The sequence below is a fragment of the Schistocerca nitens genome, chromosome 2 (assembly GCF_023898315.1).
Source record: "Schistocerca nitens isolate TAMUIC-IGC-003100 chromosome 2, iqSchNite1.1, whole genome shotgun sequence".
Taxonomy (NCBI): Eukaryota; Metazoa; Arthropoda; class Insecta; order Orthoptera; family Acrididae; genus Schistocerca; species Schistocerca nitens.
Genome location: NC_064615.1, coordinates 77,177,995 through 77,193,699, shown reverse-complemented (window position 1 = coordinate 77,193,699; position 15,705 = coordinate 77,177,995). Strand labels below are relative to the sequence as shown.

At 40.6% G+C, this 15,705-nt stretch overlaps 1 protein-coding gene across 2 annotated transcripts in view; it reads right to left on the bottom strand.

Annotated features, from left to right (window-relative positions):
* Positions 1 to 8,082: 8,082 nt before the first annotated feature.
* The window catches only part of LOC126235751 (serpin B6-like), a 104,569-nt gene continuing 96,946 nt past the window's right edge, over positions 8,083 to 15,705 (bottom strand). For both annotated transcript variants that reach the window (XM_049944542.1, XM_049944543.1), the window contains exon 8: positions 8,083 to 8,318. In XM_049944542.1, the coding sequence (XP_049800499.1) occupies positions 8,170 to 8,318 (149 nt within the window). In that variant the 3' untranslated portion in view covers positions 8,083 to 8,169. The remainder of the gene's footprint in view (positions 8,319 to 15,705) is intronic.

Here is a 15,705-nt window from a genome sequence, read left to right as displayed (position 1 = left end):
AACGTGGGTTATTCAGTCGTGTCGGCTATAGATTCAGGGTGGTGTACAGCTGGTACAATATTTTAATTTTTGAAGGGACTCTAGCTTTCGCGAGATCTAAATGTACTCCAGTATTACAACCAAACCTTTGTAGGCGGTGATCTGTGCATCCTTAAGACAAGGATGAAGATTAGGAAATGGAGAGGCAGATTAGGGATTTCGTTTCGAGCTTCAGTTGGTAAGACGGCACGGAATACTCTGCAAAGGTTCCTCGCATTGAAAGTAAACAATCAGCCCATGGAGAGGACGTACGTCAATTAGGCCTATGTGGGGCGTTTCTCACGTTCACGAGAGGGAAACCGTTACATGATTGCGTGAACGCATTTACCCGTTTGGTTGATCCTACTCTTGGTACTATGTTCCAAATTACTATGAAATGCCTTCAGTCAATATTTGGAACGTTTGTAGGGTGCTAGTTTCTGATAATACTCCGAAGTTCACCTTTGCTGTTTTTTGAAATTTCTGTTTTCAGCCTGGCATCATAACAACGGCGTATTATCTAAATCATTCGCCCGCTGAACGAGTCAACTTGCGTGCGGCCCTCATTGCCTTTCACGACGGTGATCATACCCGTTGGGAGAGCTCACTACCTAGATAGGGTATTCTTTCAATACAGCTTTGCACGTGGCACAAGAGCGAACATTGGCCGCCCTGGTGTTTGCTTTTAGGCAAAACACCCGTTTACCTACTGACCTCCTTCATGAGAAAGTTGACGCTGCGCAAATTCGGCCTAGCCAGAAGTGCGCGAATAATCATCTGAAGCTCGCCGATGGGAATCTATGATGCTGGCAGGTTGCTGATCTCATTACGGCAGGAGGACAGATTCGCGAAATTTGGGGCTGTCAGCTGGGGGAAATAGAAGGTGATAGGAAATTACAGCAAAGTTAGGAAGGGCCGGGGCACATTTTGCACTTCATGACGCCAGTGCCCTTGCTCGTTGAAAATCCTAAGACCAGAGGAATTCTTAGAGTCCCGATTTCCAAAACTAAACCCTTTAAAGAGTGTGGTCTCCTAAAAAGCACTGACATATGTGATCTGAAGTTTTACCAGCGTATTTCCAATTTGAACATTTCTCGGGTATCCGACCGGGTAGCGTCGTAATTTCTCCACAATATTTCAGCAGACGTACACGCTGCCATCTTCAGTTGGTTCCTAACGAATGCTGTGATGTTTCTCTCGGCTCCCTATATATACTATCCGTTACCCCCTCCACCGTTCCTCTCCTGGTGTCTTTGGTGCGGCCGGCGCGGCGGCTGCTGGAGGTGGTGGGGGAAGCGGCGCCTGGTTCTGAACTGGGGTCTGCAGTCTCCCTGCTGCCGCCGTCGGGGGCGGTCCTCGATCTGTGGGACCGCATCTTTCTCTCCAGGCTGAGTGCAGGGTTCCAAGCCTGACTAAGTTGAAGGCCGCTGCCTTTATTAATTAGATCGTCCTGTAGTCGGATTTCGATGGCCTCTTTAGTAACGTAGTCCCAGAAGTAGGAGGATTGACAAAGTATTTTTGTTTTTTCATAGTCCATAGTATGGCCAGTCTTTATACAATTAAAACTTGGTGATTAAGATAAACCATGGGCCCTGCGTAAGGGGTGTAGAAAATGTGAAGAAGATCTTCGTTTGTGGTTTAAGGTTAAGAAAAATATATTTCGATTTGGAATTCCTATGATATGGTGTGAGCAGACAAACCATACCACTGATTTCTATCTCTGTTCAGTTGACGTAAACGGATTCAATTCAAAAAACAAAAGAAGCATAAGTTATCCTAACCTTGACTCAGCTATACGTCCAGCTCTGAAATACCTATCCCGTAGCAACCTTCCAGTTTGGATGAATACCCGAATGAGTTGGAGGACGAAGTTACATTACCTCCTCAGGGTCAATCAAGCTCAGATTTTTCTGCAGACTAAGATGAAATGCTTCAAGTATTTTCTCAAAGTGAGCTCAATGATCCAGTAAGAGATTCAGGTCTTTCAAAAGATGCAGCCGAACTGTTAGGTTCCAGATTAAAAAATAAAAGCTGTCAGAAGCAAAGCTGGAAGAGGAAGTTTTCACTGGCCCCGACATAAGAAAACTTTTAACTGACACCCTCTTTGTGGAAAGTATGAATGAGAAGGAAGAAGCAGCTTGGGTATCGTTCAAGGATGTAGTGCGAAAGTTTTTGGGAAATACTAAGGATCCTGACTACAAAATCATTGTTCAACGGATACTAGCAGCATACGAAGCTCAAGGCAGCCAGATGAGCTTGAAGGTCCATCTTTTACACTCCCACATAGACAGTTTTCCTGAAAACCTGGGAGCTTACAGTGAAGAACAGGGGCAGGGGTTTCACCAGGAAGTCCGTGATATCGAGAGACGGTACCAAGGAAGATGGGATGTCACTATGCTTGCTGACCACTGTTGGATGCTAAAGCGGGAAACTAAAGATGGAAATCGGAAAAGGACTGGGCGAAGTATCAAAGAAAAGAAGAAAAAATTTCATAAAAAGCATGAATAAGTATAATGTTGTTACTATATGTCTCAAAATAATGTCTCATTGGTTGTAAAAAGAATATTATGTTTGATAATTTTGAATAAACGAGTGCTTTTGCCAATTTCTTGTGTTTCAATTTGGAAAAAAAAACCCTCAGCGCATTCTAAAACATATAATTCAGTAAAAATATCTCATGCAGCTGACAAAATTTTTTTCAGACATGCGAAATCGATAGCTGTGATATTATGTACAACAAACAAATGATTAGAATATGAAAAATTGAATGATTTGTCAAAGAGAAAGAGCTCCACAATTTGAGCAAGTCATGCACAAATCCACCTTTGATCCTTACGCATGCCGCTATTCAGCTGGGGATTGATTGATGGAGTTATTGTGGATACCCTCCTGAGGTATATCATGCCACATTCTTTCCAATTGGTGAGTTAGATCGTCAGAATCATGAACTGGTTGGAGGGCCCTGCTCAAAATGCTCCAGACCTCAATTGTGGCGAGATCCGGCGACCTTGCTGGCCAAGATACGTTTTGGCAAGCACGAAGACAAACAGTAAAACTCTTGTTGTATGAGGGCGAGCGTTATCTTGTTGAAATGTAAGCTCAGGATACCTGGCCAAGAAGGGCAACATTACGGGACTAGAATATCGTCGACGTACCGCTGAGCTGTAAAGATGCTCTGTATGACAAAGAAAGAGGTCCTGCTATGAAAAGAAATGGCATCCCAGACAATGAGGGTAAAACTCAGACTGGTATCTCACTACTGTCTGAGGCGTCTCCAGACACATCTTCGCTGGTCGTCTCGGCTCTGTTCGCAGTGGGACTCATCACTAAAGACAGTTCTACTCCAGTCAATGAAATTCCAGCCCGAAGACCTGTCTGGAGACGTCCTGGACAATAGTGGACCAACGCGCTATCGACTTACTCAGTTTGTGAAGCTCTTCCTCTTGAGTAGCACTCCATCTTCAGGCCACGAGTGGCCTACCGGGACCAATTAACCGCCGTGTTATCCTCAGTGGAGGATGTGGGTAGGAGGGGCGTGGGGTCAGCACACCGCTCTCCCGGTCGTTATGATGGTATTGTTGACCGAAGCCGCTACTATTCGGTCGACTAGCTCCTCAATTGGCATCACGAGGCTTGAGTGCACCCCGAAAAATGGCCACCCATCCAAGTGCCGACCACGCCCGACAGCGCTTAACTTCGGTGACCTCACGGGAACCGGTGTATCCACTGCGGCAAGGCCGTTGCCCTCCTCTTGAATAAATCATTAAATTTTTCAGAAAATATTATCATTTGTTTGTCCTATATGTATTATATCACACCTACCGATTTCCGTCCCATTCGGATAATTCTTTCGTGGTGCGTCGTTTTCTTCTTTTCTTTTTTTTTTGGTAATAGTGCATTATCTTGTATACTTGCTTTATTCTTTATTTAAATGTGCCACGATAGGTGAACCATCACTTTTTCTTGCCACGGAGCTCAAATACGCTATTTACAGTTACTTTGATAATTAGGCGCTCAACTTCAGATTAGGCGTTGAGAATTATAACCAATAACCAACAGCAGCGCTATATATGTTAGCTAAATTTCAGGAACTGGACGCCAATATCTGAGTTGTGGTTGCCCTGCTTCACTGGTCTACTACGATAATATGTACGACAGGAAGTTAATAAATTATTAAATGATCTTTCAGCTAGTTAACTATTTCTGCCTTCTGAATTTATTCTTGCATACCCGAGGAGACTGTCCCGTTGCACAGCTGGACGCAATAAGCGTAAAAATAACACATCTTCAAAGTAATCTGTTACTTTCTTGGAACTATTTATTGCCCTAATCCATGCTATATAAGATATGAGGACACAGCCTTTCCATAGCACTGATTTTATGTAAGTATGTTGCGTGTGACGATTTTGCATGTATATTCAAGATAGACAGCGTTACTAACTCTGACCTCTTCGGCATTACATACGAGTATTTCTGTTCTGCTTATCCTTGACGTTTATCACTACCTTTTGGAAGAAGTCCATACTTCCCCAACGCACAGTAAGCTCACAAAACGATTTATTGCGATAGAAAAAGCATCTGACCTTTAAAATTAGCCAAGATGTTTGAAGTTATCAGAAAAGAGTTAGAGACGGGTAACATACAGTAAGCAAAAGAAACAAGAGGGAATAATAAGAATGTAAGACCAAGGGAGAAGTGCCCGCGTGCTCGCATCAAAAATGGCGTAAGACAAAGATGCAGCATTTCTCCTCTAGATATCAAACAGTACATCGAAGAAGTGCAGCAGCAGTAAAAGAAATATTCAGAAGTGGCATTAAAATTCGGGGGGGGGGGAGGGGGGATATTAGCGACAAGAGTCGTTAACGACACTGCTACTACTCCCTTTGAGTACAAGAAAGAATTACAAGAACTATAGTAAGGAAAAAAGTCTACTGAGCAAAGAATATTCATTACGATTAATCCAAAGAAAGACGAAAGAAATGAGAAGCAAAAAAAGATTAGTCAAAGTTTTACAGAAGTTCGAAACATAGCGCGTACTTCAATGCGAGATGCTTTTAATAATTTCCACAAAGAAATTCTGTCTCGAAATCTGGCAGAAAACCCAAACAGATTCTGGTCATACATAAAGCACACCAGTGGCAAGACGCAATCAATACCTTCACTGCGCGATAACAACGGTGAAGTCATTGATGACAGTGCCACTAAAGCAGAGTTCTTAAACACGGTTTTCCGAAACTCCTTCACCAAAGAAGACGAAGTAAATATTCCTGAATTCCAATCAAGAACAACTGCCAGGATGAGAAACATAGAAGTAAATATCCTTGGTGTAACAAAGCAGCTTAAATCACTTAATAAAGCCAAGGCCTCCGGTCCAGATTGTATACCAGTCAGGTTCCTCTCAGAAATATCCGTACCTAAAGACTGGAAAATTGCCCAAGTCACACCAGTACCCAAAAAGGGAAGTAGGAGTAATCCGCTGAATTACAGGCCTATATCACTATCGTCGATTTGCAGTAGGATTTTGGAGCATACACTGTATTCGAACATTATGAAGTACCTCGAAGAAAAAGATTTATTGACACATAGTCAGCACGGACTCAGAAAATATCGTTCTTGTGAAACACAACTAGCTCTTTATACTCATGATGTAATAAGTGATATCGACAGGGGATGTCAAACTGATTCCATATTTTTAGATTTCCAGAAGGCTTTCGACACCGTTCCTCACAAGCGTCTTCTAACCAAACTGCGTGCCTACGGAGTATTGCCTCAGTTGTGCGACTGGATTCGTGATTTCCTGTCAGAAAAGTCACAGTTCGCAGTAATAGACGGAAAGTCATCGAGTAAAACAGAAGTAATATACGGCGTTCCCCAAGGAAGTGCTACAGGCCCTCTGTTGTTTCTGATATATATTAACGACATAGGAGACAATCTGAGTAGCCGTCTTAGGTTGTTTGCAGATGCTGCTGTCATTTACCGTCTTGTAAAGACATCAGATGACCAAAACGAATTGCAAAATGATTTCGATAAGATATCTGTATGGTGCGAAAAGTGGCAATTGACCCTAAATAAGGAAATGTGTGAAGTTATTCACATGAGTACTAAAAGAGCTAAATTTTGATTACATGATAAGTCACACAAATCTCAAGGCTGTAAATTCAGCTAAATACTTTGGGATTGCAATTACAAATAACCTAAATTGTAACGATCACATAGATAATATTGCGGGTAGAGCAAACCAAAGACTGCGATTCATTGGCAGAACACTTAGAAGGTGCAACAGGTCTACTAAAAAGACTGCTTACTCCACGCTTGTCCGCCCTATTCTGGAGTATTGCTGTGCGGTGTGGGATCAGCATCAGGTGGGACTGACGGATGACATCGAAAATGTACAAAGAAGGGCAGCTCGTTTTGTATTATCGCGAAATAGGGGAGATAATGTCACAGACATGATACATGTATTGGAGTGGCAATCATTAAAACAAAGGCCTTTTTCGTTGCGACCGTATCTTCTCATGAAATTCCAATCACCAGTTTTCTCCTCCGATTGCGAAAACATTCTGTTGCCACCCACATACATAGGGAGAAATGATCATCACGATAAAGTAAGAGAAATCAGGGCTCGCACAGAAAAAATTAAGTGCTCGTTTTTCCGCTTGCCCTTCAAGAGTGAAACGCTAGAGACAGCTTGAAGGTTTCATTGAACCCTCTGCCAGGCACTTTATTGTGAATAGCAGAGTAATCACGTAGATGTAGATGTAGAAAAGGAGGACTACGTAGGAGATTAACTGAAGGAATCCCACCACCTAGAAAAAAAAGCTTAACGTTCGAAGAAAAGAGGGCGTTAGAAACAGGTTAGCAAAGGCAAAAAAGAGCATTCCTCTCAAAAGAAAACCAGAAAAGTACAGAATCCGTGCGATTGAGATATGGTGTCACAAAATGATCCTGAAAATTAAGTTGACAGATGAGGTTATCGGTAGAATCGATGAGGAAAGGAATACGGGAAGAACGCTAATTGCCGGCCGGAGTGGCCGTGCGGTTCTAGGCGCTACCGTCTGGAAACGGGCGACCGCTACGGTCGTAGGTTGGAATCCTGCCTCGGGCATGGGTGTGTGTGATGTCCTTAGGTTAGTTAGGTTTAAGTAGTTCTAAGTTCTAGGCAACTGATGACCTCAGAAGTTAAGTCGCATAGTGCTCAGAGCCATTTGAACCATTTTGAAGAACGCCAATTACAAGAAGAGACACGGTTACAGGATATGTGTTCCATGATAAAAGGAAGTCTTACAGGTTACATACTGTAGGGGAATATTGACACCGGATCGCATGCATCTGTGTGTGCTGTTCTCAGATTAAGTGGCTGGCACGGAAAAGGAAATCATGGTGGATGTAATTTGTCAATAAATAAATAAATAAATAAAAAAAAGGACATAAAAAATAAAAACAAGAAACACTGAGTCTTTCTGTTAAATAGTTCCTTAAATAATGTTTCTCCATTAGAGATCTTTTGGAGTAATCTTATCACACTTACTGTTGTTTGTTGTTGTTGTTGTGGTCTTCAGTCCTGAGACTGGTTTGATGCAGCTCTCCATGCTACTCTATCCAGTGCAAGCTTCTTCATCTCCCAGTACTTACTGCAACCTACGTCCTTCTGAATCTGCTTAGTGTATTCATCTCTTGGTCTCCCCCTGTGATTTTTACCCTCCACGCTGCCCTCCAATGCTAAATTTGTGATCCCTTGATGCCTCAGAACCTGTCCTACCAACCGGTCCCTTCTTCTTGTCAAGTTGTGTCACAAACTCCTCCCCAATCCTATTCAACACCTCCTCATTAGTTATGTGATCTACTCATCTAATCTTCAGCATTCTTCTGTAGCACCACATTTCGAAAGCTTCTCTTCTCTTCTTGTCCAAACTATTTATCGTCCATGTTTCACCTCCATACATGGCTACTGCAGAATTCTTTATTCACATACTTCAGTACAAAATTTTCGGCTTTCATCTTGGGATTCGGGAGAAAATGCAAAAACGTACGCATGCCCTTTTGTTGTTTAGGAATAACTGCGCATGATGGACAAACAAATATTTATTTTTCGTACATTACATCTTTTTCAAAGAAAAAACATTTTTTGCGGAATTCTTCATCCGTCAGACTTCATGAAGGAGGAGTTGAGTAGCGACCTGCAAACAGCACAGTGTGTGTTTGCTGGTCCAGTATAAGGAACACGAACGGGTGGTCTGCCTTGAAGATGATGGGGGGGTCGGGTGCAGGAACGGACAGTGAGTAGCCGACCATCACGACAGCTGGAAATACAGAAAATACATGAGAATGTAATACAAAGTACTATTTTATGTCCAATATTATGTGCTATTGTACACCTTCAAGTAGAAGTATGAAAATAAATTTAACTCATTTAGTGGTACGTCCTGAAACAATAGTATGAGCGTCTGGAAACCACGGATAATAAAATTTTATGACATCAGTAAATCAGATTAGGATTTCACTGCGCGTTCATAACCGTCAGTTCCGCAATTTTTGGCAAGTACACAATGTTCAATGATTTCTCACGCCGATACTGTTGTATCCAGACATTCACTGATTGCGCTAGCTAGTTGACGCAATACACAATGCAAACTGAACAAGCTAGTCTATAATACGGGTATCATTTTCCAACAAAGACCCTCAAATGACACAGATATCCACATCTCAACTATTCTCATGTGAATACTGTGGCGGCTTAGAGGCGTTGTTTGTACAAAATCATTAGCGACTAAATTAATAACACTCTGCGCCAACTGTGTACTGCTGCGTAGAAAATTAACACCACGCTACGCTTGGTTATCTCTGCCCTAAGCGTATTACAAATTGGAAAGCTCTTCAACACAGATGCTTTTCGCGTCTATTGAAAGAGCATCAGAAGTGGTAATATCATAATCACTAAGAGTAAATGATTATTTTCGTTCTTTCAGTATTTGTAGACTGAATGACAGATTTGCTTGAAGATGACTTTATTGACAGTACTGCCAGCATTCTGTGTTCCTTGTTACAAGTTCTGGTGACAACTTCTTCACATTTCGTGTTAGCTGACTTGATTTGCTCCACTCACCGAGCCCGCTTTCTGGCGTATGGTTCCTATGCGCAGTAGACTACTTTGATTTGAAACTTTATTGTTAGTAGGTTACCAAGTCTCTCTGAGGATGTTCACATTTTGCAATCAGTACTGTGTTGTTATCTTTTCATTTTGTTCCTCTATTTTGGTACTAGTGCCAGTGACAGTTTTTTTTTTTTTTTTTGTTCTTGTGATCTTCAGTTCGAAGAATGGCTTCATGCAGCGCTCCATGCTACCCTATCCTGTGCAAGTCTCTTCATCTCCGAATAACTAATGCAACTTACATCCTTCTGAATCTGCTTACTGTATTCATCTCTTGGTCTCTCTCTAAAATTTTTACACCTCCACAATTCCCTCCAGTACTAAATTGGTGATACGTTGATGTCTCAGAATGTGTTCTGTCAACCGATCCCCTCTTCTAGTCAGGCTGAGTAACAAATTTCTTTTCTCCCAAGTTCTGTTCAGTACCAGCTCAGTAGTTATGTGATCTACCTATCCAGTGTTCAGCATTCTTCTCTAGCACTACATTTAAAAAGCTTCCATTTCCTTCTTGTCTAAACTGTTTATCATCCATGTTTCACTTCCATACGTGATTACACTTCATACAAATTCTTTTAGAAAATTCTTCCTAAAACTTGATTCTAAATTCGATGTTAATAAAATTTCTCTTTTTCAGAAACCCTTTACTTGCCATTCCTAATCTACGTTTTATATCCTTTTCTACTTCACCCTCCATAATTACTTTATCGAACAAATTGCAAAACTCAACTACTACTTTGCCTCATTTGTTAATAAAATTCCCTTAGAATCACCCGATTTACTTCGTCTACATTCCGTTACCCTTGTTTTGCTTTTATTGATGCTGATGATATTCTCCTTTCAACACACTGTCCATTCCATTTAGCTGCTCTTCCAAGTCCTTAGGTGTCTCTGAAAGAATTACCATTTCATAGGCAAACCTCAAAGTTTTATTTCTTCTACCTGAACTTTAAATCCTACTCCAGTTTTTTTTCTTTTCTTTTTGAATAGCATCGCGGATAGGCTACAAACCTGTCTCACTCCTTTCTCAACAACTGCTTCCCTTTCATGTACCTCGACTCCTATACCTGCCTTGTTTTTGTGCAAGTTGTAAATAGCCTTAACTCCTTGTATTTTACCCTACGGCTTTCAGAATTTCAAAGAAAGTATGCTAGTCAACACTGTCAAAACCTTTCTCTATGTCTACAAACGCTATAAACATAGATTTCTCTTTCCTCAATCTAAGATAAGTTATAGGGTCATTAGTGCCTTGCATATTGCTACATTTTTCTAGAATCAAATTGACCTTCCCTGTGGTCGGCTTCTAACTGTTTGTCTATTCCTCTGTAAATAATCTATGTTAGTGTTTTGGAACCAAGACTTGTTAAACTGGTACTTCTGTAGAAAAATATTTTCAGAGTCTATAATGATCAAAAGACGTGTTGCCTACTCATGATGTTTATTCTCTAACAACCGGAACATTAAAAAAATATTAATCCTGTCTGGTGAATGAGCTTTTCAGCTTTCGGTGTACTTGAGGTAGACACGAAAATAAATGTTCCATTGTTGGTTTTGCTGTATTTGTTTGCAGTCAGAATATCTGAATTATTAGAAACTATTCTCTAGTGCCTAAATCTAGTTACAGAAATGGGAATAAAAGTCTGTGGCATATACTTTTAGTATGCTGACCTAAGGAAACCCTTCGTTGAGATGCAGCCTATAGTACCATGTGAGTCCATTCAAGGAAGACATCGGCTGATATTCTTCCTGCTGCTAGTATATCTGAACATTGGCGACAATGTAGAATAAGTTGGGGAACACTGTGATCGACAAGTTACTTCCTCGATGCACGGGGTTGACCTGCCAAATTTACTTGACTTTTTGTGTAATTTCCATTGAATAATCTTCGTGATTTTTCTCTTAAGGTATGGCATAGGGTCATCAGTTTCTGGTTATAACTCCAGGAAATTCGTTCTTCACGGAAATTGCAACTAACCTCGTCTTTCATGTTACGATTTATCTCTCATAGTCACCACCTGGGCAGAAAAGTAGAGATAAATACTTCATCTCTTCGCTGGCTCTGAGAATAGGTGGCCATCTGTAAAGTGAAGGCTGGTTTGCGTCGCGGTTCCAGTCTTGATGAAGGAGAAATTTTTAGCAGTTCACATCTAAAATCATTAGGAAATCTTAAGAAAACTTATGCATCAAAACTTGTCTTGTTCCTCCCAGTAGCTCATAGTTAAAAAATGTTCAAATGTGTCTGAAACCTTATGGGACTTAACTGCTAAGGTCATCAGTCCCCAAGCTTACACACTACTTAACCTAAATTATCCTGAGGACAATGAGCCGTGTCAGGGCTCAGCTGATTTGATTTACCCGCGAGATTATTTCACTTGTTTTCGCTGCGGCGATAGGGGGCGTGGTCGCTGAGCGCTGTTGGCCCTGGCGCGCGAAGCAACAGTTTTGGGAGGACGGCACGGTCGGTATATGGCGACAGGACGGAAGCGGCGGGGAGTCAACTGGTTCCTGCCGAGTAAGGACTGCGATGAGTGTGGCTGTTTGCGAGCATGTGGGGAGGACGGAATGCTCGCTTGCTTAGCGTGGTTCTCCATGACCAGCTGTTTGTTGGGCCTAGCACTCGAGTGTAACAGGAAACTGCATTGGTGTGGTTCTCGTCACCTGGCTAAGGCCGAAATTTTCATATACTTTTATTATATTTCATGATCATTACTTTATTATGTGGTTGGTACTTGTAGCCAACATTTTGTGATTTGAAATACTTCAGAGAATATCATCATGTGCCAGGTGTTTACTGTGAATAATTCTTTATTTGTTTCATAGTGTATGGCACGCTATCCACTATCACCGATCATTTTATGAAAGTTCTGTCCAGATTATTATTACATTAGACTTCGTTAAAATTGGTGCGTTTAAATTGAAAATTTCTTAATTCTACTAATATTGTTTGGGATAAACACATCTATTCCGTGATATTGCCGTATTTGTGTATTAAGTTGTGTTTCTGCTCGAGACTGACTGAATTGATTTTGGAACACGTGGGGGCGAGTATTTAAATGAAAATTTGCTAGTTAACACAACCGTCGTGAAATTGAAAACTTTACAGTGTTTACTCATGTCACCTGTCGTTAATGTTATTTCTGTCTTGTAGCTTACTTAACTGATATAAAATAATTTAGAAAATTTGTGCATTTGTCACGAAAGGTGAACTGATGTCACATGAGAGAAAAATTAGTGACATTTGTGTAGGGTTTACCTAAGCTTAAGTGAAATCTGGAGGTAAAAAAAAATCCTGATTATCATTGCCACATTTTCTTTTTAAGCTGGCAGTAGGGAATTTGTTGCACTCTTGCCAAATTGGATTTTTTAAAGGTTTGATTTACATGTAGTACGAATCACAAGTTCAATATTTTTCTGGTGTAGTTGTTAGTATTTGTACATGTTGCACTATTGTACGATATAATATACCTTTTACTAACAGTACCTTTATGTAATGGTTCAGAGTGGGGTTGCATGTTCTTCTATAGAATGTTTTAAAATTTTTTTTTATTGCTAAAACTTCCTTTTAAACTGTTAATTGTATTAACTTGCATGTAAAACCAATTACTGTTAAATAATAAATTTGTGTCAACAAGGCTTGGACCAAATAAATGTGCCTACACCTTCCCCATCCTGGTTCTGCTACCGTCTGTACATCACAGACAAACACACACACACCCATGCCCGAGAGAGGACTCGAACCTCCGCCGGGACCAATCGCACAGTCCATGACTGCAGCGCCTGTGACCGCTCGGCTAATCCCGCGCGGCAGCTCGTAGTGTAAGGGCGACAAACTAACGATACTGAACATTGGATAACATCTCTTTCCACTTCTAAAAGATAAAATAAACTCCGTTCGAACAGGTCCACGACACTAACGGTAGTGAGCGACCGTCATGTCAGTCTCAGTTAAAGACATCACTGGATGTGGATATGGAGGACCTGTGGTGAGCACACCACTCTCCCAGCCGTTGTCAGTTTTCGTGACTGGAGCCGCCACTTCTCAATCAAGCAGTTTCTCAATCTGCCTCACAAAGGCTGAGTGCTGCCCACTTGCCAACAGCGCTCGGCAGACCGGACGGTCACCCATCCAAGGGTTAGCCATGCCTGACAGTGCTTAACATAGGTGAGAGTATTATTTTTGAAATGCCACATTACCACACTACTTGAGTATGAAGGAGGTCAGTAAGTAAACACACAGTTTCGAAGACCAAAGTGAGTAATATCTTACTAACTCACCGCAATAAAGTCACGGTTCAGTTACAAATGCTTCACGTTTTATTAAAACATTGAGGTAAGTTGTATTTTTATTAGTGCAGTGCACATTGCAATAGAGATTTCCATTAATTTATTCAACACAACCCAAAACATCGGTGAGAAATTAATCATCAACAATATATTCTCTTACATTATCCAAAATCGCCTGGCAAAGCTCAGGTAGTTTACCAATTCCATGCCTGTAGAGATCGACCTCTTTGAGTCAAAGGCGTCATCTAACCAAATATGAAGCGTATTTTCGTCTGGAAACCAATTTTCTTGACGGGTGTTGGATAAGGACTGGGAAAAGTAAACATCTGACGGCAAAAGATCAGAATAACACGTGCGTGAGGAATGACTTTGCACACATAATCCCGAGTAGTTTTGTTAAGGGGCTCCGGAACGCCCTATACTTGCAATGTTAAAATAACGCTTATAAATTACATCTTTCCTCACAAAGTATTTGAGGTAGGAAGTTGAACTTTTTACAGATTATTTATTGGAATATGGGCTACAACTTAACACAGGGATTTTACAAAATTTTAGTTCAGTTATTAAAGATGATTTTTTTTCAATTGTAATGAAATTCACAACATTTTTTTGCAATTTTTTATTTATATATTCAAAAATATACAGTTTTTTGGAAAAAGGCTGTGTTAAATTATGCAGAAGGTACTGTGTAACATTTACTGAAAGTTTGAAACAAATATGTTTGGAAGATCCTTAGAAAACATGTAATTAGTATGAGAAAATAAAAGTTTTGGGAATCGAGCGACAAAGATTGGATTAACTTTTTAGTGCATTCCAGGTCCATAGGATGGATTATCTTCATCCTCTGCAAACTCCTCCTCCAGCTTCCTCTTGTTCCTCCTCCTGTTTACTCTTGCTTGTATTTCTAGACTCTTTACAGCCCTGTCTGCCATGTTAGAACCTATCTTCATTCTCATATTTCTAAATACCTTTGGCTTTCCAACATTTCTCCTTTTCTTAAAAGCCTTCAGAGGATTTCTAATAACTTTACTTTTACTCATTACTATACTTCAACAAAACAGAGACTCAAGAAACAGAATTAATTACGAATATTTTCGAGATAACGACAGAGTAAATAAACATGAAACAATCGACAATCACACCAGCGATATATATTGAACCATCACAGGTTAGCCACAACACATACTTTACCTCACATCACTAAAATGTACCTGATGAACACGGACGTTAATAATAACACCATTTGACAGCAGTTTAACAGCGCCACAGTGGGTCACGCCCATGTAGAACACATTTCAAAAAAAATTTAAAAATAGTTGTAGTCTTCGGAATTGAATAAATTATATATCTATTAAAAGGTAATAGTCTGCAGATTCTGAAAACGCAAAAAAGTTGAGCCTTTCCGGAGCCCCTTAATGAAATCAGCAGGGTTCATTATCGTGCAGTAACAACATGCACTGTAGGTGTGTCAGTTGATTTATCTCATTACGGCCAAAAGGTGTACCTGTTATTCGCAACAAATACCAGATACGACACTCATATAGAGGTATTTGTAGTGCACAGTACCCTTGGTGAGACATCACACGCAAAATTTTGTGTTGAAAAACTGATATTTGTTCAAGTAAATGTCTCTTGTAAGATCTCAGTCGTTAATTTATTTTTACGGCCGTAAGATTAAGGCATACTCGTCCCCTGTAACAGCATTCCATATGAATCCTCAATGACGAAACTGAGGATGCTCAAGCAAACTAACTCGTACAATGCTAAGTACCGTCTCCCATGAAATGCACAGTGGTTTGCAGAGTATTTATTCAGATGGAGACGCAGTGAAAAGCTCAGAAAGTTTCTTCGACACATAATACTGAAACGTCCTGTCCCATGGCTTCCACAAAATGCAGCAGCTCAAGATCAAACCAGATTCTTGATGCTACATCACGTCAGATAGGCTTCCATCTTTTAGCAGCTTCCATATACAATGCAGCGATGAAGCATGTGGCTTGACCAATTTTTATTTTGTACTGATGGTCGAACTCTCGCATCAGTCTGCAGACTGGGTAGACTTCTTACGTCACTGTTTGGCAACGCTAACTTTGTAAAGCCATACCTCATGGAATAACGATAAAACGTTAAAAATGACAATTGCTTAGGTGACGTAAAAGAAGGATTCGAAGCTAATAACTGATTCAGCAACTTCGATAGTTAATGAGTGTGAAATTTTGCAAATCAGGTTTTTTGCGCGATGCGAGATTGGGCGAGTA